Consider the following 22,074-nt stretch of genomic DNA (forward strand, 5'->3'; position numbering starts at 1 on the left):
TTAATACATGTTTAGAAATATAAATGTTCATGTATAATAATGGTGCAGTTAACTGGATTAAATACCTTATATGTTGTTACTCAAATCAGAGAAAGAATATGTTTTTCTTATGTGCGATGCCTCCAAATTTAATGTAAATTTCTCATAAGATTAATGTGAACTGACACCCCAGTTTCTTGTTTCTTATGTTTAAGAACATGTTATTTAAATCTTTGTTTACTCTCCTAGCTCATTCTTCATACGTTTTGCGTAAGATTATTTATGTTTACCATCTCATCTACTTTTTGAAATATTTTTCCTACAGTTATGCAGAAGGCATGGAGGGAAAGAAATCCTCCAGCTCGAATCAAAGCAGCCTATCAAGCTTTAGAATTAAACAATGAGTAAGTTTGAAATATATGGAAAGTAAGTTTTGAAGAAAACTCAGGCAAATGATTTCATGTTATCTTTTGTCTCTTCCTAAGACACTTTGAGTCATTAGCAGTCCCCTTTCTTTTTTTGTATACCAGAGACAAATTTTGCAGTGTTCACAGACATCTGTACTTTGCTTCTGAAATTACAAACTTATCTGTGCTTTTGAGTAGAAGTTATCCTAGAGATACTTTTTAAAATGGAGAATGCTGACCTAATTGGTGATAATTCTTGATAGTTAAAGTGTACTAAAATACTTATGCCACCTTTTTAAATTTTGTTTTTCATTTAAATCATTCATTTAAAGCATTCATTCAGTCCTGAGAACTTCAGTTGCTAATGGGATTGGAGGCATGCGAAGAGGATTCAAAATAAGTAAAATGTAGCATTTATTTTTTATAGCTCTTTGTATCAATTCTATATTTTGAAAAGGCAAAATGTAAAATCATAAGTTAACCTAGTACTTAAATGGAATAGATCAATAAGTATTAATCTGATACTAAATAAATGCCAAGAGTAAAAGTATGGCCCCAGTTGGGGTTAATCAAGGAATGCTTCCTGAATGATGTGAATTTAGCCTTGTCCCCTGTATCCCTCAACAATCCCACCCCTTAAGATATATTATCATTATAAAGAAGACCTTCCCAAGGTGGAGCAAAAATCACAGTGTAGGGAACTCTAAAAGCAATGAATCAACTTTATTGAAACTCTGGAAACTAATCAGAAGTTTATAGCATCCTAGAAAATGCTAAATCAGTTTAAAAAACAGCAACATTTCTGTAAGTGAGCTTTATGGTGTTTTGACTTACACTGGTCCCATCCCCCACTCCCTTGCTCAGTGGCAGCCTTGAAGACAAAAGTCTGCATTCTAGGTATAGGTTCCTACTATCAGAGGAAGTGGAATGGATCTTATTCTTAAAGAATTGTGCTTGTTTATTTTGACCTGTCTGGTTGGCTCTCTGAAGGACCAGCTCAAAGGTGGGGGGGGGAATTTGTTGAAAACATTTAAAGGCAAATGCATTAGTCCCTGCTGCCCTGGGGCAAGGGATAACAGCTGAGGCAAACAATAGACAAACAAGAAAGCTTGAGAGGAAAGGCTGGGGAACAAGATACTTTGGGAAATAATTGAAAAACTCCCACATATTCCTAGGAATCTCAGATGTCCCATACATGCCCAACTTTGGGCACATGCTCAGAAATGACTTAAGAAGACCCTAAGCTCTCATGTCTGTCTTAATTTCGGGTTCTGTACAAACAGAAAGTAAAGGCTAAGGCAGAGTTGTAAACTGCCTGACTGACTGTTGAAAGTGTGCCCCAACACACACAGAGCCAATCTGCAAAGACTTGGGTTTTTTTGCTTTGTTTTTGGTTCCAGGTGTTTAAGGCAATGTCTATCAAAATCACTGGCTGATGAATAAGCTAAAGGAGCAGAGTTTTCACTGGTCGTATATAATAATGACTACAAACTTTAGAAAATTAGTTCAGAAGAGTCATTAAACAAATAACTGCAACAAGCAACAACAAGCCATGGGAAGGAGGGGAAATCTGATTGCTAGAGTTGCTTGATCATAATCTTCAAAATTTGCAGTTTTAAACAAAGAAATTACAAGACATACAAAGAAAGGAAAGGAAATGAATGGAGACTGTCTTCAAGGAAGTCCTCAAGACTTTGGACTTTCCAGACAAAAACTTTAAATCAGATGTTTTAAATATGCTCAAAGAGGTAAAGGAAGCCATGTACAAAGAACAAAAGGAAGTCATGTGAAGGATATTTCACCACTAGAGAATACCAATAACGATTTAGAAATCTAGAAAGAAATCTAGGAAAAAAGTTTAGAATGAAATCTGGAAATAAAGATCAAGAAGCTCAGTGAACCTCAAGTAAGATATAATCAAAGAAATCTACAATGATACGCATTATAATCAAGCTTTCAAAAACCAAGGAAAGGGGAAATTCCTGAAAGCAGCAAGAGAGAAGTAATTCATCATGAGTGAAGGATCTTCAATAAGATTAACAGCTGAGTACTCATCAGAAACCACAGAAGCCAGAGCAGTGGGATGACAAAGTCAAAATTCTGAAAGAAAACTGTCAACTAAGGATTCTTTTTTTTTTTTTTTTTTAGATTTTATTTAAGAGCGTGAGCGAGCATGAATGGGGAGGGAGGGGCAGAAGCAGTCTCCCCACTGAGCAGGGAGTCCAATGCAGGGCTTGATCCCAGGACCCTGAGATCATGACCTGAGCTGAAATCAAGAGCCGGACACTCAACCGACTGAGCCACCCAGACACCCCAACAAAATTTTTATGAGACAATTACGTTATATAATGACAAAAGAGGTTCAATTCATAAAGAAGATAGAACGATTATAAACTTATATGCACTTAGTAACAGAGACCCAAAATAAATGAAGCAAAAACTGACAGAATTGAATGGAGGAATAGTTCAACAGTAATGGTTGGAAACTTCAATACACCATTTCAACAATGGATAGAATAATTAGACAAAAGATACACAATGAAATGAAAGACTTGAACAATACTATAACTAGACCTAACAGACATCCATATAGCACTCTATCCAATAGTAGAGTTCATGTCCTTCTCAAGTGTACATGGAACATTCTCTAGGATATATCATATGTTATGATATAAAGAAGTCTCAATAAATTTCAAAAGATTGAAATTATACAAACTATTTACTTCAACCACAGTGGAATAAAATTAGAAATCAAAAACACAAAGAGATCTGGAAATTCACAATATTGGGATATGTGGAAGTTAGGCAAGACTCTTAAACAACCAGTGAGTCAAAGAAGAAATCACAAGGAAAAATTAGAAAATACTTTGGGATGGATGAGTGAAAATGAAAGCACAACATACCAAAACTTATGAGATACAGAGAAAGCAGACTGTAAACACATTAATAAAAAAAGATCTCGAATCAATAACTTTAAATTTATACCTTAAGAAACTAGAAAATGAAGAGCCAACTAAACTACAAGCAGAAGGAAGGCAGTAACAAAGAACAGAGTAAGATAAAGTACAGAATAGGAAAACAAAAGAATCAATGAAACCAAAGGTTGGTTTTTTAAAAGACCAACAAAATTGGGGTGTCTGGGTGGCTCAGTTGGTTAGGCGTCTGCCTTTGGCTCTGGTCATGATCCCAGGGCCCTCGGATCGAGCCCCGCATCAGGCTCCCTGCTCAGTGGAAAGCCTGCTTCTCCCTCTCCCTCTGCTGCTCCCCTTGCTTGTGTGCTCTTTCGCTCGCTCTCTCTGTCAAATAAAATAAATAAGTAAAATCTTAAAAAAAAAAAAGATCAAAATTAACAAACTTTGCTAGACTGACCAATTAAAAAAGAAGACTCAGATTACTGAAATTAAGAATGAAACTGGCAGCATTACTACTTACCTTAACAGAAATTAAAAGCAGAATACAATGAACAATTATATGTCTATAAATTAGATAAGTAAAATGGACAAATTTCTAGCAACATGCTACCAAAACTGATTCAAGAAGAAATAAAAAATCTGAGTAGATCTATAACAAGTGAAGAGATGGAATCGGTAATTTAAAAACTTCCAAACAAAGAAAACCCAGGACTAGATCCCTTCACTGGCAAGTGCTACCAAGAACTAGAAGAAGAATAAACACCAGTCCTTCTTAAACTCTTCAAAGAAATAGAAGGGAAGTAACTCTTCCTAATGCATCCTGTGAAGCCAGTATTACCCTCATTCCAAAACCAAAGACATCACAAGAAACAAAAATTATAGACTAATATCCATTATGAATATAGATGCAAAAATCCTCAACAAAATACTGGCACAGCAAATCCAGCAGCATATAAGAAGAATTATATACCAGGAACAAGTGGGATTTGTCCCAAGAAGGCAAGGATGGTTTAAAATATGAAGTCAATGTAAGATACCACATTAATAGAAAAAAGAACAAGAACCACATGGTCATCTCTATTGATACAGAAAAGGTATTTGACAAAATCCTACACTATTTTATGATAAAAACACTGAAAAATAAGGGAATAGAAGGAAACTTCCTCAAACTGATAAAGGACATCTGTGAAAAACCCACAGCTAACTACATATTTACAGATGAAAGAATGAAAGGTTTCTTTCTAAAATCAAGAATAAGAGAAGGACATCTTTTCTCGTCACTTCTATTTAACATCGTACTGTAAGTGCTAGCCAGCACAATTAGGCAGAAGAAGAAGGGAAAAGGGCTTCCAAATCAGAAAGGAAAAGTTAAAATTGTCCTTATTCACAGATTATATGATCTTACACATAGAAAATCTCAAAGAATCCCCACACAAAAAACCCATTAGAGCTAGCAAAAGAGTTCAACAAAGTTATTGTCTATAGGACATATAGAAAACAAATAGGAAAATGGCAGAAACAAGTCTTTCCTTTGTCTGTCATGTATCTATACACTAGCAGTAGACAGTCTGAAAAAAATTTTTTTTGAAGATTTTATTTGAGAGAGAGAGCACGAGATGGGGGGGGCAGAGAGAGGGACAAGCAGGCTCCCCATGGAGCAGGGAACCCAATGTGGGGCTCGATCCCAGGACCCCGAGATCACAACGCAAGCCAAAGTCAGACGCTTAACCGACTGAGCCACCCAGGCTCCCCTAAAAAAGAAATTTAAAAAACAATTCCATTATACAATAGCATCAAAAATGTTAAAATACTTAAAGGTAAATTTAATCAAGGAGTGTAAGACTTGTACACTAAAAATGACTAAGTATTGTTGAAAAAGTTAAAGAATACCTAAATAAATGGAAAGACATCCCACGTTTATGAATTGTAATACTTAATATTGTTAAAATGGCAGCACTCCTCAAGTTGATCTACAAATTCAATGCAATCCCTATCAAAATTTCAGTTGCCATTGTTATGAAATGGACAGGCTGATCCTGAAATTCACGTTGAATTACAAGAGCCCTCAAACAGTCAAAACGACCTTGAAAAAGAACAAAGTTGGAGAACTCATTTCCTGATTTCAAAGCTTACTATGAAGCTACAGTAATTAAATCATAAAGACAGACATCTAGATTGATGGAATCGAGTTGTGAGTCCAGAAAAAACCCCATGCATTTATGGTCAATTGATTTTTTTTTTTTTTAAAGATTCATTTACTTATTTTAGAGAAAGAGTGAGTGAAAGAATGAGAGAAAGGGCAGAGTGAGAGAAGCAGACTCCCCACTGAGTGGGGAATCCTGAAGCAGGGCTTAATCTCACGACCCTGAGATCATGATCTGAACTGAAACCAAGAGTTGGATGCCCAACCGACTGAGCCATCCAGGAGCCCCTATGGTCAATTGGTTTTTGACAAGGGTGCCAAGACCATTCAATGGGGAAGGAATAGTCTTTTCATCAAGTGATGCTGGGCAAATGGATAGCCATATACAAAAGCAACCCTTACCTCGTATCATGCATAATTAATTCAAAATTAATCAAAGACCTAAATTTAAGTGCTAAAACTATAAAACTCTTAGAAGAAAACATAGGGGCAGATTTTTATGACTGGATTTGTCAATGGTTTCTTAGATATGACGCCAAAAGCAAAAGCAACAACAAAAAATTTAGATAAGTTAGATTTCCATCAAAACTAAAAGCTTTTGTGCATTGAAGGATACTATCTAGAAAGTGAAAAGGCAACCCACAGAATGAGAGAAAATATTTGCAAGCCATATTTGGTAAAAGTCTAGTATCCAGAATATATCAAGATTCTTACAGCTCAATTACAAAATGATAATCCAATTAAAAATGGACAAAGGATCAACAGACATTTCTTCAAAGAAGGATTCAGACATATAAATGACCAATAAACACATGAGAAGGTGCTCAACATCATTCATAATTAGGGAAATGAAAATGAAAACAACAGTGACATGTGCCTTCATAAGATGGTTATAACAAAAACAAACACCTCCAGAAAATAGCAAGTGTTTGCAAAAATATGGAGAAATTAGAACCCTCATACACTGCCCATGGGAATGTAAAATGGTATTGCCACTGTGGAAACAGTGTGGCAGTTCCTCAAAAAGATAAAATTAGAACTATCATATGACCCAGCAGTTCCACACCTAGGCATGTACTGAAGAGTACTGAAAGCAGGTGTTCACAGCAATATTATAATAGCCCCACACTGGAACCAACTCAGATGTCCATCAGCTGATGATGAATGGATAAACAGAATTGGTGTATTTACACAGCGGAGCATTAGTCATAAAAAGGAATGAAATACTGCTCCATGCTACATGAGTGAACCTTGTATATATATTAAAAGTCCCTGAATGACATACTTTAAAATGGCTGATTTTATGTGAATTTTACTTTAGTTTAAAAAAACCAACCTTCCTAACAGATTCGTTCAATATTGATAAAATTAATTTCTATATTAACATCTCCATTAAAAATATTTTTGAACAAATATAGGAAAGCTCTCAGAGGAAAGAACCTCTTTTTATCACATAGCTAAACTAATTTTTTTTTATAAAGATTTTATTTATTTGACAGAGAGGCAGCGAGAGAGGGAACACAAGCAGGGGGAGTGGGAGAGGGAGAAGCAGGCTTCCCGCTGAGCAGGGAGCCTGATGCGGGGTTCGATCCCAGAAAGCTGGGATCATGACCTGAGCCAAAGGCTGATGTTTAACAACTGAGCCACCCAGGCACCCCTAAATTGTAATTTAAAATATTTATATTTTGATTCTACTGCATCAATTTATAGTCATCTAGATCTTTTAAAAATGTTTTTATTTTGTTATTTAAAAACATTCGAGTTGGGTTTAGAATGGCAGTTTGGGAGCCTAGTGTTTAAAACAGCAATATATCTAATGTTTCAGAGAAATCTAATATTTTTAGTGGAGAAATCTCTGTTGATTAGTGAAATTATCATATAGCTCAATTTAGTGTCCTATTTGAAGGATGCTGAAATGGTCCAGTTTGCATTTTCTGAATTTAAAAGATGCTCCTTGTCCCCAGTTGTTTGATAGCTACCTTGCTGTCATTTTTTTTTTAAGATTTATTTGAAAGAGAATGTGAATGGGGGAGGGGCAGGGGAGAGGGGCAGAGAGAATCTCAAGCAGGCTCCCTGCTGAGCGTAGCGCCCAGCTCCATCTCATGACCCTGAGATCATGACCTGAGCTGAAAACAAGAGTCAGATGCTTAAGTGACTGAGCCACCCAGGTACCTCCCCCTTGCCATCATTTTTGTTTCATGCCTGGTCTTGTACTTTTGCCAGCATTTTCTCTCTTCTTGCTTAAACGCTGTTCAATAGAAATAGAACATGAACCATATATGTAACTTTAAATTTTCTGGTAGCCAGATTTAAAAAGTAAAAAGAAATAGGTGAAATTAATTTAACGAATATACTTTATTTAGCTATATTCAAAATATTAAAATATTATTTTAACATATAATTGATACATTTCTTAAACTATTAAAGTATTTTACAGTCTTCTAAGTCTTCAAAATCCAGTATGCACTTTACACTGACATCACATCTCAATTCAGACTAGGCATGTTTCAAGTATTCAATAACTACATGTAGCGAAGGACTTCGGTACTGGACAATGCAAGCTCAGATAATCAGAACTAGGATATTGTCTCCAGAAGAACTAAGATATGTAATGCTATTTCTGGGAATGGAAAGGAAACTTTTTGTTTCTCTTTTTTGCCCCCAAACAAGTTAAATTTACCTTATTAGCCAGCTTTTGATGTCATTGATACAAAGATAAACCTTTGTGCTTTAGTGGGGTGAAGAAAGAAAACTTGGAGTGAGCCTGGGTGTGATGAGTAAGAGCAGCAATGTAGGAGGAAAGACTAGAATTCAGACCAAGGCAGTTTGGGTGCAGTACGATTGTGGCTAAGTCCAAGAGAGGATGGGGCAGCATGCAGAAGGAAGGCTCAGGGTTAGAAAAAAGGGCTAGTCCTGGAATGATATATTTCTAAGTCAAATGTTAAAGCTGCCTGGTTGGCCATGGGACTTCTCAATCTTCACCCTCTCCCATACTTGCCCCTGTTAGATGGATATTACGAAGTATATAGTGGCTAAGAGCAGGCATGACCACTAGAGTGTATGGTTCCTTGAACTACTTTTTAGGTAATTCTTTATAGATCTCATTTTTCCCCCCTTTTACAAAAGGAAGATATGAGACAGCAGTTAGAGAATAGATATAGAAGTAAAGCAGACAGAAAATGAAGAAAAGAAAAGTAGGGAAGGAGAAAAATTGTGGAAACACACCAAGAATATACCAATATGCCCCTAATACATTAGAATATTGAGTGAAGGGTTTTTTTCTTCTTCAAGAGATGGAAAGTATAGGTAAAGGTAGGGAAATGTGATGCAGAACAAAGGACATATCCAAGAGAAAATACTTCTTTCCCATTTTACTTAAAATTGCCTTGCTTGCTTTCTTCATAGCTGTGCCACTGCATACGTTCTACTGGCTGAGGAAGAAGCAACAACTATTGTAGATGCTGAAAGGTTATTTAAACAGGCACTCAAGGCAGGGGAAACAATTTACAGGCGGTCACAGCAGTGCCAGCACCAAAGTCCTCAGCATGAAGCTCAACTGAGTAAGCAAATTTGAACTGATTTTTACCTGTCTTTTATTTAACTCCTGCAGTTGGCTCTTTTATGTTTAAGACACAAAACAACAATAATAAAAACAACCCTTAATACTTAGAAGTTAGCTTCTTTTCATAAGAGAGAACTAATCTTTTCATGATGTCTGCAAGCCAGCAAGACAAATAGGCATTAACTAGAGAATGCTTGTGGAAGGAACAGATGTGCTCTGGTTATTGAGAGATGTGCTGCTCTGAAACTTAAGGTAATTTATTTCATGTGAGAATTGGGCTGGTCATTGGAGAAACACAACTCAAAAATACCCAAGATTCAGGAGAGCCTTCGAGTAATGATAAGCAGCTATTACGTTTATTCTCACCCTTCCCCCAAGCAATAGTAGAAGTACATCATTTGGCGGGCCCTTCAGGCTGTATGTATTTCCACATAGTGCCAGGAAGTGCCCCCTTTAGTATAACATCCAGCTCTACGCGTGGCATCCATTCTTTCTTTGACTTTTCTCTCTGGTATGTTGGAGAACATATGGGCCAAAGCAACTGAGATTCTTTCCACTCTTAGGGACACTGTCTCGGTTAGGATTGAGATACTTCCACCAAAGATGTTAGACTCTGTAGTGCTGCTGCTTCCTGCTATTTTTTTGTGGCCAGAGGGTTTTAGTTTAATGATTTTGGCAGATATTGGGCAATAAATTGAAATATGTTTACATAATGCATTATCTGCTAGCAGTTAAGTTCTAAATCTTTTGTTTGTGGAAATTAAAATTTGGATAATGTTTTCTCTCCAAACTAAATATTGATGTATACAGTATGTTTCGTTAATGTATGTTGTTACAGCACACAACTGTGGGAATATATAATTTTGCAGTCTGGAACTAATGAAACTACATCTGTGAAAGAGCCATGCCATTTGTCTTTGTATAATCTCAAATGTGATTCTGAGATAATTACAGAAATATGTGTTAGCTCTTACTAGAAATAGTTTTATAGTTCGTTAATTACTAGCTGTTGAGCAAAAGTTCACACTAGCCATGGAAATTTTGTTTTGAACATCTTTTGTTTGTCAGTTAAAACAATAGAGAATATTAAAATAATAGATTGTTTATGCAGAAACTCAAAATAATGGGTCAGAATTATTTTTTCCTATTGTATGTATTTTATGTTAATATTAAAATACACTTGTCAAGTATACACTAATTAATTTATATATAATGTACTTGGATTACTATGAGAGGCAAAAGTAATTATATATAGAGAGAGAGAGACAGAGATTTTTTTAAGCTATTACTATAAAAAACTTCAAACATACAAAAATAGAACAGTATAATGAACCCCCCATTCAGTGTTCGTCACCCAAATTCAATAATCATTAATAGTCTTCCATTCTGACACAATTTAATTTTAATCGAAACTTCCAGGGTAAGCAAATAATTACTTCTAATTAATGGATAATATGTTAATGAAATAGTGGGTCATAATACAAAGTGATAGTTGTGTCATTTTTCTTTTTAAATAGGAAGAGATACCAATGTACTGGTATATATTAAGAGAAGATTAGCAATGTGTGCAAGAAAATTAGGAAGAATAAGAGAAGCAGTAAAAATAATGAGAGATGTAAGTAATTTGATGATTGGATGTTTATATTTTTTCCTCCAAACACTGAAAATGCGATTTCAGTTGCCAATTATTTTAATGCAAAATCATTGTTTTTTAATTGGTAGGTTTTATAACAAAGTATTTCCTTAATACACGTATATTTCTAAGGGTTGAATCTCCACAGTTTTGTTAAGAAACTAAAGAATTTCTCCTTTAATGAATCAGATTCAGCTCTATTGAGTTCCTTTGCTATAATTTTAATCTTTTTTCCTTTTAATGTACAGCTGATGAAAGAATTTCCTCCTCTTACCATGTTGAACATCCATGAGAATCTCCTAGAATCACTTTTAGAATTACAGGCCTATGCAGATGTTCAGGCAGTCCTAGCAAAATATGATGGTAAGTGATAATTGACTTAGTTGATAGCATGGCTAAAATATTTTTTCAATTATGTAATCATAGATGCGATCCTATTCTGGTATTTCTTTGATTTTCTCTTCCCATTCTTACTAGTCAGTATTTAGAATCCATGGATACAAGTTATAGTGTCTTCTTTCTCAAGACTTTTGGGAGCAAAAGCCTACAAGGAGGAACCTTTCTTCTGTAAAAATTTATTCATTTGTTTATTGAGTGAGGGGCTTGGAATACAATGGTGAACAAGAAGACATGGACTTAGTCCTTGTAGGATTTACAGTTTAGTAAAGGAACGTACAGACAAATAGTAGCTATATTGAAGCATAGTGTGTTAGGTGAGATAATTGGAAAAGTATGGGGTGCTGTGGACATAAGATGGTACCTCATTTGTTTTGGACTGTCAGAGACAGTTAACAGAAGTTGCTTTATGGTATGTTTAAGAAATTCAGAAATAACATTTTTACAATGCTTTTTGGTTACAAAGTATAATTATTTCATATGATCAGTTTAACAATCTTGTGAGGTGGTAGGACAAGTTTTTTTACTCTTGTTAGTAAACAAGGAAACTGTAGTTGAAGAAGGTTAAGTAATTGGGTAAGGTCTCCCAGCCAGTAAGTGTGGCTAGCCAACACTTAAATCCAGGTATTCCATTTCTTTATTAGTTTTCCAGGAGTAAGAAGTCGATATATATTGGCTGTTTTTATTATTATACTGAGCAGTGCCAGTTCACCACAAATGGAATTGGGAGAATTTTTAAGAAGTATGACCATTCTGCTCATTCTGAGTGAGGCATCAGCTTTTAACCTCAAGATGAAAACATCCTAACTAGCATAATGTTTCTGGTCATATCTTTCTTTCACTATAACATAGCATGTACAGGTCACATGTTCACCCTTGCTCTGTTGTAAGTTCCTAGCCATTAGCTTGGGAATCCCCATGACTTGGAAAGTTTGAAATGTGTCACACTTGGAAAGAGAAGTTTATTTCTTTTAAACATCTGGAATTCTTACAAGTGCTTCACAATAGTGTAGGCTCCTGGAGAAATTTGTGAAAAATTCTTTCCATATGTAACTTATTGGGTCCGTGGCCTGCTTATGATACAGTGAACAAGCTTAGGAACCAAATACAAAAAATCAGATAGGACCTGATTTATTCAAAATAAAATAAAACTAACAACTTAAATATGCTCCTGTGTTTTCAGTTGTTTTCATGATTCCCCAGTTTTTACCATTCTAGAATCCTGTAGAACTTAAAAGCAAATTTATTTCTTTAGTTCTTGATTTATTGGTATAACTCCGGAATCTAAAACTTTGAGAGTCCACTAGTACTACTCTCCTGATAACATTATTTTGGGCATTCTTTAAGAAAGCCTTGGTGTAATTAATTATATTATAATTCCTGATTATTTTTTATTTTATGAAAAAATCCTTTAAGACAATGTAGAAAATACGAAAAACATTGGAAGAAGAAAAAATTAAAATCACCTGTTATATTACTTGGATATAACTCCTGTTAAATATTTCTTTTTTTTTTTTAATCTTAGTTTTTCTCTGTGAATAGGTGGAGTTTTCAATAGTTCTAGCTATACTATGTCTTTTTCCCTGAATACTATTATTGTAAACAGATTATTATAAACATTTGTTGAGTCCTTTTACCGTTGTACTGAGGGCTTTCACAGACATAATTTAATCTCTGCTAGAAAAGTACTATTTCTCTATTTTGAGAAGAAAAAACTGACGTTAAAGGTTAAAGAAGTTGCTACTAGTACAGGGATGCATAGCTAGTAAATACTAGAACCAGGATTAAAACTCAGCTCTTCCAACATGTCCACCTGTTTCTACTACTATAGTGTATCTGTTGAATTTCTACCAGGAATTTTTCTTAGTAAAAATTGTCTTAAGATATTTTTTGTGATTCTTACCCAAGTTGAAAATTACAATTACAGATATAAGCCTTCCAAAGTCGGCAGCAATCTGTTACACCGCAGCACTATTGAAGACAAGGACTGTTTCAGATAAGTAAGTATTGAAAACCACAGTAATTTAGAAAGACTACTAAACCAATACAGGTTTCCCCTGCTATCTGAAAGTTCACTTTATGCCACTTCACTTTTACAAGACACCTACAGTAATACCTGTGTTTGCTAACCAAAAGAAATCCAAACAGGATGCTCACATTTATGAAATGGTAATTGCTTCTTCCCTTTACACCATTCCAGCTTAGGAAAGGTTTCTTAGGAACGCTGTACTTGCAGATTACAGGGGAAACCTGTATTATGTTTCTCACCACTGACTTTAAACAATGCTTTTTCCTCCTTGTTTCCTTTTGAATAACCCTTGATCTCATGGGACTTTGAAGCTTCTTACAGTGTAGTGGGAAGAGCACGGTTTTTAGAGCTAAATAAACCTGGATTCCAATTCAAAGTCTACTGCATACCAGCTGTGGAACTTTGGGCACATTAATCAGTTTGAGTCTCTTCCTCTCTGTAAAATCAGCATAATAATACTGTAGCATGGTTGTGTGAGGATTTTGTGTGTTAGATGCTTAAAACAATGCTAGGATGTACATGGAATACGTAGTGGCTATGATGATAATGATAAGGTATATGGTAGGGAAATAGTTTCATGCTGTCTGTTCTGAGATTATAATTCTAAATTATTCTGTTTCCCTTGTCCTTCTGGCTGTCCTTAATGAATTTCTCTTTATTCCACAGATAAGATTTTCGGAAACCAAGTGGCAACCATTTTCTTTTCGCCTTAGATTACTATGTCTTAATATGAACTAGAATGGAATATTCACAGTCTGTTTCCTCTAAGTTAAAATTTGATAAGAATGTACTTCTATTTCATGAGATTCTCTGGATGTCCCTATGTAGCATTTCTTATTTTATTACCTTTCCCAGAATGTGCCAGTGGACTTCTCCAGAAGGCTTTCATTACCTAAATTTGAAGATTTCCATTTCCTACACTGCCCTTCTTTATATGTTGAACCAAGGGCTTTACTTTCATGTTTACTATTATTTGGCTTTGTCTTCGGCTATCACCAGAAACCCCTGCTTCGGGAAGTTAGATTATGATCAAAATCCATGGATTTTTATATTCATTTCTTCATTTTGTGGTTTTCTTACAGATTCTCTCCTGAAACAGCTTCCAGAAGAGGGCTAAGCACAGCAGAAATTAATGCTGTGGAAGCAATTCATAGAGCTGTGGAATTTAATCCTCATGTTCCAAAAGTGAGAAATTTTATGATGAAAGTGCTACTTTTATTTGAGTTTATCAAATTCATAAAAGTATGTAGACCAAAATTTGGGTCTCCATAATTCAAGTCAGAATTATTTCAGCCTGTTATATGTATTTTAAATATTTATTTATTTATTTATTTATTTATTTATTTGAGAGAGAGTGCATGAGCATGCACGTTGGGGGCAGTGGCAGAGGGAGAGGGAGAGAGAGCCCCAAGCAGACTCCGCAGTGAGCTCCAAGTGTAAGGCAGGGCTCGATCTCATGTCCCTGAGATCACAACCTGAGCTGAAACCAAGAGTTGGACGCTCAACCTCAACTGACTGCACCACCCAGGCACCCCCAGTCTGTTACATTTTGATACTTATTGACTGTAAAGGGGATCTTAAAGGCATTCAGAGAGGTGAATAGGAGTAGTAGTTCACTGAAGGCTTTGTAATTGCTGTCAAAATAAAATTTGAAATGTGTTCATTTAGCGGTTCCTTTTACTTTAGTTACAGAGAAGAAATAAAATGGTGTGGTCTTAATAAAAGATCATTCATTTTTAAGATCATTAAATCAAATTTCCTGTTGCTGTAAAAGCTGTTTACATCTAGACAGATGCCTGGGTTTTGAACTAGGGCTAGATAGACAAAGACTGAAGACAAATAGATTAAAATAATCAATGATAGGAAACAGATGTGGAAGTTCCCAGAAAAACTGCCGAGTTGATGTTTATTTAGTCCCAGATGAATCTATACCCATCTCATTTGTCTTTATATTGTATACCTTGCAGACATACAGATTATTGGTTAATCTTTGTGTCTTGTCACCCAAGATTAAATTTTGGGTTTTTAAAGTCATGCCCCATGTTAGGAAGTATAGAATATTCAAGAATAGGTGCCTTTATTACTAAGTGTAATATAACTATTGATTCCAGTGTAATGGGCATTAATGGAATTTGGAAGCAAGTAAACATTAAAGAGATTAATCTCTAAAAGATAATCTCCAAGAAGTGGAAGTTGTAAATCTTTTAGAGTAAGTATAAATAGAATCAAGAAAATTACTGAACTCTAAGAATGACAGTCAACAAATATTCGTATCATTCTCTTATTAAGTGACACTGGTCCCATAAATTTAAATAAAAATTTTACTGTGAATTATATTACATATACAGCAAAGTGTAAAAAGCAGAAATGTGCATCTTAGTGATTTATTGTAAAGCAAATGAGTGGAAACTGCCACTGAGGTCAAGAAACAACATTGTCAGTCCCCAGAAGCCCACCTGCCTGCCCTTTCCTAGTTACACCTTTTCCGTCCTGCCTAAAGGTAATCACTGTTCTGATAATTATGTTCACTTTCTTTTTTTCCTCTATTTTTGGTCTATACTTTTCATTGTTGGCTTTATAAAATAAGTGAAGGAGTGGTTTCTCTCTCTCTTTTTAAATTCTGTGGAATAATTTGTGTAAAATTAGAATTATTTCTGCCTTAAATGATTGGTAGAATTTGCTGATAAAACTATCTGATTCTGGAGTTTTCTTTTCTTTTTCTTAAAGATTTTATTTTTTTTAAGTAATCTCTAGACCCAGTGTGGGCTCAAACTTACAACCCTAAGATCAAGAGTCACGTGCTCTGGGGCGCCTGGGTGGCACAGCGGTTAAGCGTCTGCCTTCGGCTCAGGGCGTGATCCCGGCGTTTCGGGATCGAGCCCCACATCAGGCTCTTCCACTATGAGCCTGCTTCTTCCTCTCCCACTCCCCCTGCTTGTAAAAAAAAAAAAAAAGAGTCACGTGCTCTACCGACTGAGCCAGCCAGGCACCCCTGATTCTGGAGTTTTCTTTGTGAGGATTTTCATTACAAATTTCATTTCATTAGTTTAATAGGTTAATTATAAGTTTAGTTTCTTTAGCCATTCCATAACTATTCAAATTTCTTCTTTTGTTGGTTTTTTGAAGTTGCATTTTTTCTAGGAATTCATTTCATCAAAATTTTGAAATTTATTGGCACAAAGATTTCATAAAATCCTTTTGTTATCTTGTTAATGTTTGCAGGATCAGTTGTGATATCCACTGTTTAGTTCCTAACACTAGTTATCTTTTTTATTTTCTTAACCAGATTCCCAAGGGATCTATCAATTTTATTAGTCTTTGCAAAGAACCAAGCTCCAGCTTTGTCAGTCTGCTCTACCATTTGTTTCCTGGTTCATTCATTTCTGTTCTTTATGGCCTTTCTTCAACTTTCTTTGGATCTATTTTATAATTTTTTTATTTCCTGTATTTTTTTGTATAGGTAGTTAACACATTTTTCAGCCTTTCTTCTTTCTAATGTATCTGTTCAAGTCTGTAAACCTGTAGGTACAATGTTAACTGCATTGGATAGCAATATTTTTTGTTTTATTAAATTCAGCATATTTTCTAATTTCCATCTTGATTTCCTCTTTGGTTTAGAGATATATTTATTCCGTTTAGCTATTTCTTAATTTCCAAACATGTGAAGATTATCTTTTTATCAGTGATTTCTAGTGTAATTGCATTATGGCCAGAGAACATACTGTGTGTGATTTCACTCCTTTGAAACATTTTTCAATTCTTGAATTTCTGTTTATTTTTCACATCTCTGTGTTATTTATTGTTTGTAATTCTCTGCCAAAATTTAAAATATACTCTTTTATCTCTCTGAAAATAGTTTAAAGTAGTTATCTTAAAGTCTTTCTCTGATAATCCGCATATCTGGAACTTCTGTGTCTGTTTCTATAATGTCTTTTTTTCTGCTACATTATTTCTGCTTGTCGCGTTTTCTCTTATGCCTGATTTTCTTTGACCCACTATTTTTATGGGGAAAAAAATACCCGCTATTTTATTGGGAAAAAATGTAGAAATAACTTGAAACCTCAGATAATAATATCTTCCTTCAGAGAGGATTTTCTTTGCTCTGAGATGCTTAGAAGAAGCAACCAGCAGGACAGAATCACCTTAATTCCATTTCAGGGATGGATATTTTCTGGTCTTCCCAGATGACTAGAAACTGGGCTGAAATTCATGAAAGTTTGGGTTTATTTCTGGTTCACCCTTATTCCTGGGATGCAGCGTTTCTGGGTCCCAGTTCAATCCTGAGTGTTTTACCAAGGCTCTGGCTCTTAACACACCATGAACTCCTGACTTTTATTCCTTTAGCCTTATAAAACTGGCGAAAAGGTTGAGCAGCCTCTTAGCCATCTTGTCCAAAATTGGCAAATGTCTCTGTGGTAAAAGAAGAAGCCTGAAATGTGGCTTACTTTTCTTATTGCTGCCTTCTTTGGACTGTTTGTCGATTTCTTTCCCTTTGTTAATTCTCTGATGTATTTGATTAGGTTTTTAAAAATATTTTGTTGTCTGAGAGGGTTGATCTGAATTATCCAGTCTTCAGTTACTGGAAGCAGAGGCTTGAAAATCCTTCTATATGAAATGCTGTGCTCCGTCATGCTGCAGAGTGGTTAAGAGAATGGATTCTGCAGCTATACTGCCTAGGTTTGAATTCTGGCTCCACTACTTCCTAGCTGTGTGACCTTGGACAAATTACTCAGCTTCTCTGGACTTCAGTGACCGCGTATGTAAAATGGGGCTAATATTCCTTATCCCTTAGAGTTGTGTCTTTTAAGCGTGTCAGAATGCCTGACACACAGTAAACATTTCAGAAGTGATTTTTATTGTTATTATCCAGGATGGGATAGAAATCTGTTCCCTTGTGAGAAGATAAGCAGCAGTTATCAATCAGAATTATTAAAGTTAAATATATTACTAAGGTGTCTAAAATTTTTATTTAATTCCCACTCAAAATAACAAAATCTGCGCCCTGTAGTTCTGGACTTGTTTTCTGCTTCAAAAATGCTCTCATGCAAAATGTATTCTCAGCAGTAAAAATTCTGATAATGTGCATTGTGCATTGGTCTTCAGAACTACTGCTGGAGGCACTTGGGTGGAGGGAGGGTAGTAGAAATCCCAGGCATTGCCCTAATTAAATTAAATTGTTGGATAGATAAAATATATTAATCTCCAGATTGAATCTGCTCTAGATAATCTATAATGCTTTTAGGGATACTTTTTTTTTTTTTTTTTTTTTTTACTTTAAACACACACATGAGAAGTTAAAGGAGACCTAAATAAATGGAGATGTGTGCCATGTATGTGGATTAGAAGACTCAATACTGTTAAGACCACAGTTCTTCCCAAATTGATCTGTAGATTCAATCTAATTCCTATTAAAATCCTGTCAGGCTTGTTTGTAGAAATTCACCAGCTCATCCTAAAATTGATAAGAAAATGCAAAGGACATCGAATAGCCAAAACAATTTTGAGAAAGAAGAACAAAACTCTTAAGTTACCCAACTTTACCCAATTTCAAGACCTTTTTAAGCTATAGTAGTTAAAACAATATTGGCATAAATGTTAAAATATAGATCAATAGAAGACAATAAAGAATTCTGAAATAAACTCTATGATGATCAATTGATTTTCAACAAGAGTTCCAAAGCAATTCAATGGGAAAGGATAGTCTTTGTTATGGGGCTGGAACAAACGGTACTGGAACAATCAGGTATCTATATGGAGGAAAAGAAAGAAAAAAAGAACCCAGACCCTTCCTTCACACCATTTACAAAAATGAACTCAATATAGAACATAGATCTAAATGTAAGAGGTAAAATTATAAAACTTAGAGAAGGAAACAGAAGAAAATCTTTGTGACCTTGGGTTAGGCAAAGATTTCTTCAGAAGCATGATCCATTAAAAAAAAATGGATAAATTGGATTCCTTAAAGCTTTTGCTCTTCAAAAAACATCATTAAGAAAATGGAAAGCCAAAGACTAGAGAAAAATATTTGCAAATCATATACTGTTAAGGGTCCATATCCAAAACTTATAAAGAACTCTTGCAACTCAATAATAAGAGGACAAACAACTTAATTAAAAACTAATTAGTAAAGGATTGAATAGTTGCTTCACCAAAGAAGATATATGAATAGGTAATAAGCACATGAGAAGATAGCATCATTGGTCATTGGGGAAATACAAATTAAAAGCACAATATGATATTACTTTTTACCCACTCAAATGGCTATACTCACAAAGACGGACAAAATCAAGTGTTGGCAAGGATGTGGAGAAACTGCATACATTGCTGCTGGGCATATAAAATAGTACAGCTACTTTGGAAACAGTTTTGCAGTTAAACATATGCTTGCCATATGACCCATCAGTTTCAGTCCTAGATATCTACCCAAGAGCAATAAAAACATATGTCCATACAGAGACTTGTATGCAAGTGCTCATAATAGTATTATTCACAATAGGCAAAAACTTGAAATAGTCCAAAAACAAGTGAGTGAACAAATAAATTGTAGTTATCTCCATACAATAGAACACTTCTTAGCACTAAAAGGAACAAACTGTAAGTACTTGTAACAACATAGATGGACCTCAAATACTATTTATGCCAAGTGAGAGAAAGCAGACACAAAAGACAACATATTATATGATTTCATTAATATGAAATTTCTTGAGCAGGGAAAACTATAGACACAAAAAGCAGATCAGTGGTTCCCTGGAACTGGGGATGGGAGTGTGGATGTCCGACTGCAGACTGGCATGAGGAACTTTTTGTGGTGATGGTTGCACAACTGTATAAATTTACTAAAAATTATTGAACTGTATACTGACAATGCTGAACTTTGTGATATGAAATATGTATCTCAGTAAAACTATAATATATAATTTAAGTATATATTTAGTATATAATGTGTATATACTTTAACATTTTAAAATCATTTTTATTTGTAGGTAGAAATTTAAGTATTTTCCCTCCAACTAAACATCAAAGCCAGTTGTCAGTTCAACTCTATCAAAGTATCTAGCTAAGTAGAATAGTGCGATAAGCCTTACAGTATTGTTTGTGGATATACACTTCAGCCTGGGTATTGTTTGTGGGTATACACTTCAGCCTGGGTATTTTCTTTTTCTTTTTTTTTTTTTTTAAGATTTTATTTATTTATTCGACAGAGATAGAGACAGCCAGCGAGAGAGGGAACACAAGCAGGGGGAGTGGGAGAGAAAGAAGCAGGCTCATAGCAGAGGAGCCTGATGCGGGGCTCAATCCCATAACGCCGGGATCACGCCCTGAGCCGAAGGCAGACGCTTAACCGCTGTGCCACCCAGGCGCCCCCAGGCTGGGTATTTTCAAACACGATCATTATTAAGGTTTTTTGGAGAAGTTTTAAGCTCCAACAACTTGGATAATATCCCACCTAAATAACATTGGTGTTGTATGAACTGGGAGACCTCCGGTCTGTAAGGCTGTTTTTGCTAGGGTTTTACAAGTGATGAAGTATGTACTGATTCAGATCCCCCCTCCATCCCTGCCTTTCAGCTGGAGCCAAGCAAACATAAAGGGCTTTAGGAGTTTTCTTCTTCAGACTTCAACTGTGGGTTGTGATAACTTATTTAACCTAATGAACAGTGACCTTTACATAAATAAATAAATAAATTTAATCTTTTATTCTTACAAATTTATTACGCAAATTTGTCAAATGTTGTATGAATCTTACCAGTAAAATGACAGAGGATAAAGCTGTTTTAGCAGGAAATATTTTTTGGCAACTGTCCACATGACTACAACAAGAAATGGCTGCAGGTCTAGAGCTGTGCCATTTGTTAAAGCTGGAAACTATTAGAAGCGCAATAGAGAAAAATCACATAAATCTCTTCAGGCTATGAATTTGCTTTAGATATTTCATTAATATTGATTGTACAGATTTTTTTAATCTACTGAATGAATTTCAGTGTACAGTAACTATGATAGTAATAGCAAAAAATTAGAACAGCATGTTTTCATGGGTTTTGACTTGTTCTTCATTACCTAGCTATGGCTTTGGTTCAAAATTTTTTTTAGTCACCAAACAAGAAAAAGATTGTGCATCTTTCAGCTACCATAGAAATAGATTCTTTTTTAAGAGAAAATGTTTCATACCTTCTAACTATTCCTGCTTCAGTCATTCTAGTGTCTCATATCCTTTATTATCCAACCATCAAAGCATTTTATAGAAGGTATTCTTTTTTTAAATTGAGATAATTCACATACCATAAAATTCACCCTTTTCAAGTACGCAATTCAGTGGTTTTTAATATATTCGTAAGGCTCTGCAATCATCATCCTCTATCTAATACTAGAACATTTTCATTGCCCCAGAATGAACCCCACCTTGTACCTATTAATAGTCACTCCCCATTCTTTTCTTCCTTAATCTCTGGCATCCACTGATCTACTTTCTGTGTCTGTGGATTTGGAATCATAGAATATGTGGCCTTTTGTGTCTGACTTGTTTCACTTAGCATAATGTAGCATGTATCAACACTTCATTCCTTTTTATGGCTGAATAATATTCCATTGTGTGGATATACTACATTTTGTTTATTCATCAATTGATGGCTATTTAGGTTGGTCCCACTTTTTGGCTATTTTGAACAATGATGTAATGAATATTCATGTGCACATTTTTGTGTGAACATGTGGTTTCACTTCTTGGCTATAAACCTAGAGGCAGAATTGTTGGATCATATGGTAATTCCACATTTAACCTTTTGAGAGACTTCCAAACTGTTATCCAAAGTGGCTGTGCTGTTTTACATTCCCACCAGCAATGTGTGAGGGTTTCAACTTCCACACATCCATGCCAACACTTGTTATTGTTCGTCTTTTGATTATAGTTATCTTAGTAGGTGTGAACGGTGTCTCGTTGTGGTTTTGGTTTGCATTTCCTTAATGACTAATGATGTCAAACATCTATCTTTTAATGTGCTTTTTGGCCATTTGT

General features: G+C 35.1%; 1 protein-coding gene across 6 annotated transcripts in view; it reads left to right on the forward strand.

Moving 5' to 3' along the window:
* ST7L (suppression of tumorigenicity 7 like) overlaps nucleotides 1–22,074 on the forward strand; it is a 128,333-nt gene that overhangs the window by 17,904 nt on the left and 88,355 nt on the right. For all 6 annotated transcript variants that reach the window (XR_005834058.1, XR_005834059.1, XR_005834057.1 and 3 more), the window contains exons 7-11: nucleotides 8,847–9,001; nucleotides 10,521–10,618; nucleotides 10,885–10,999; nucleotides 12,960–13,032; nucleotides 14,144–14,246. Coding sequence is in view for 2 of the 6 variants with exons in the window: in XM_040626897.1 (XP_040482831.1) it covers nucleotides 8,847–9,001; nucleotides 10,521–10,618; nucleotides 10,885–10,999; nucleotides 12,960–13,032; nucleotides 14,144–14,246 (544 nt within the window). In the remaining 4 variants the exon portion in view is untranslated. The remainder of the gene's footprint in view (nucleotides 1–8,846; nucleotides 9,002–10,520; nucleotides 10,619–10,884; nucleotides 11,000–12,959; nucleotides 13,033–14,143; nucleotides 14,247–22,074) is intronic.

Source organism: Ursus maritimus, unplaced genomic scaffold (genome assembly GCF_017311325.1).
Source record: "Ursus maritimus isolate PB19 unplaced genomic scaffold, ASM1731132v1 scaffold_12, whole genome shotgun sequence".
Taxonomy (NCBI): Eukaryota; Metazoa; Chordata; class Mammalia; order Carnivora; family Ursidae; genus Ursus; species Ursus maritimus.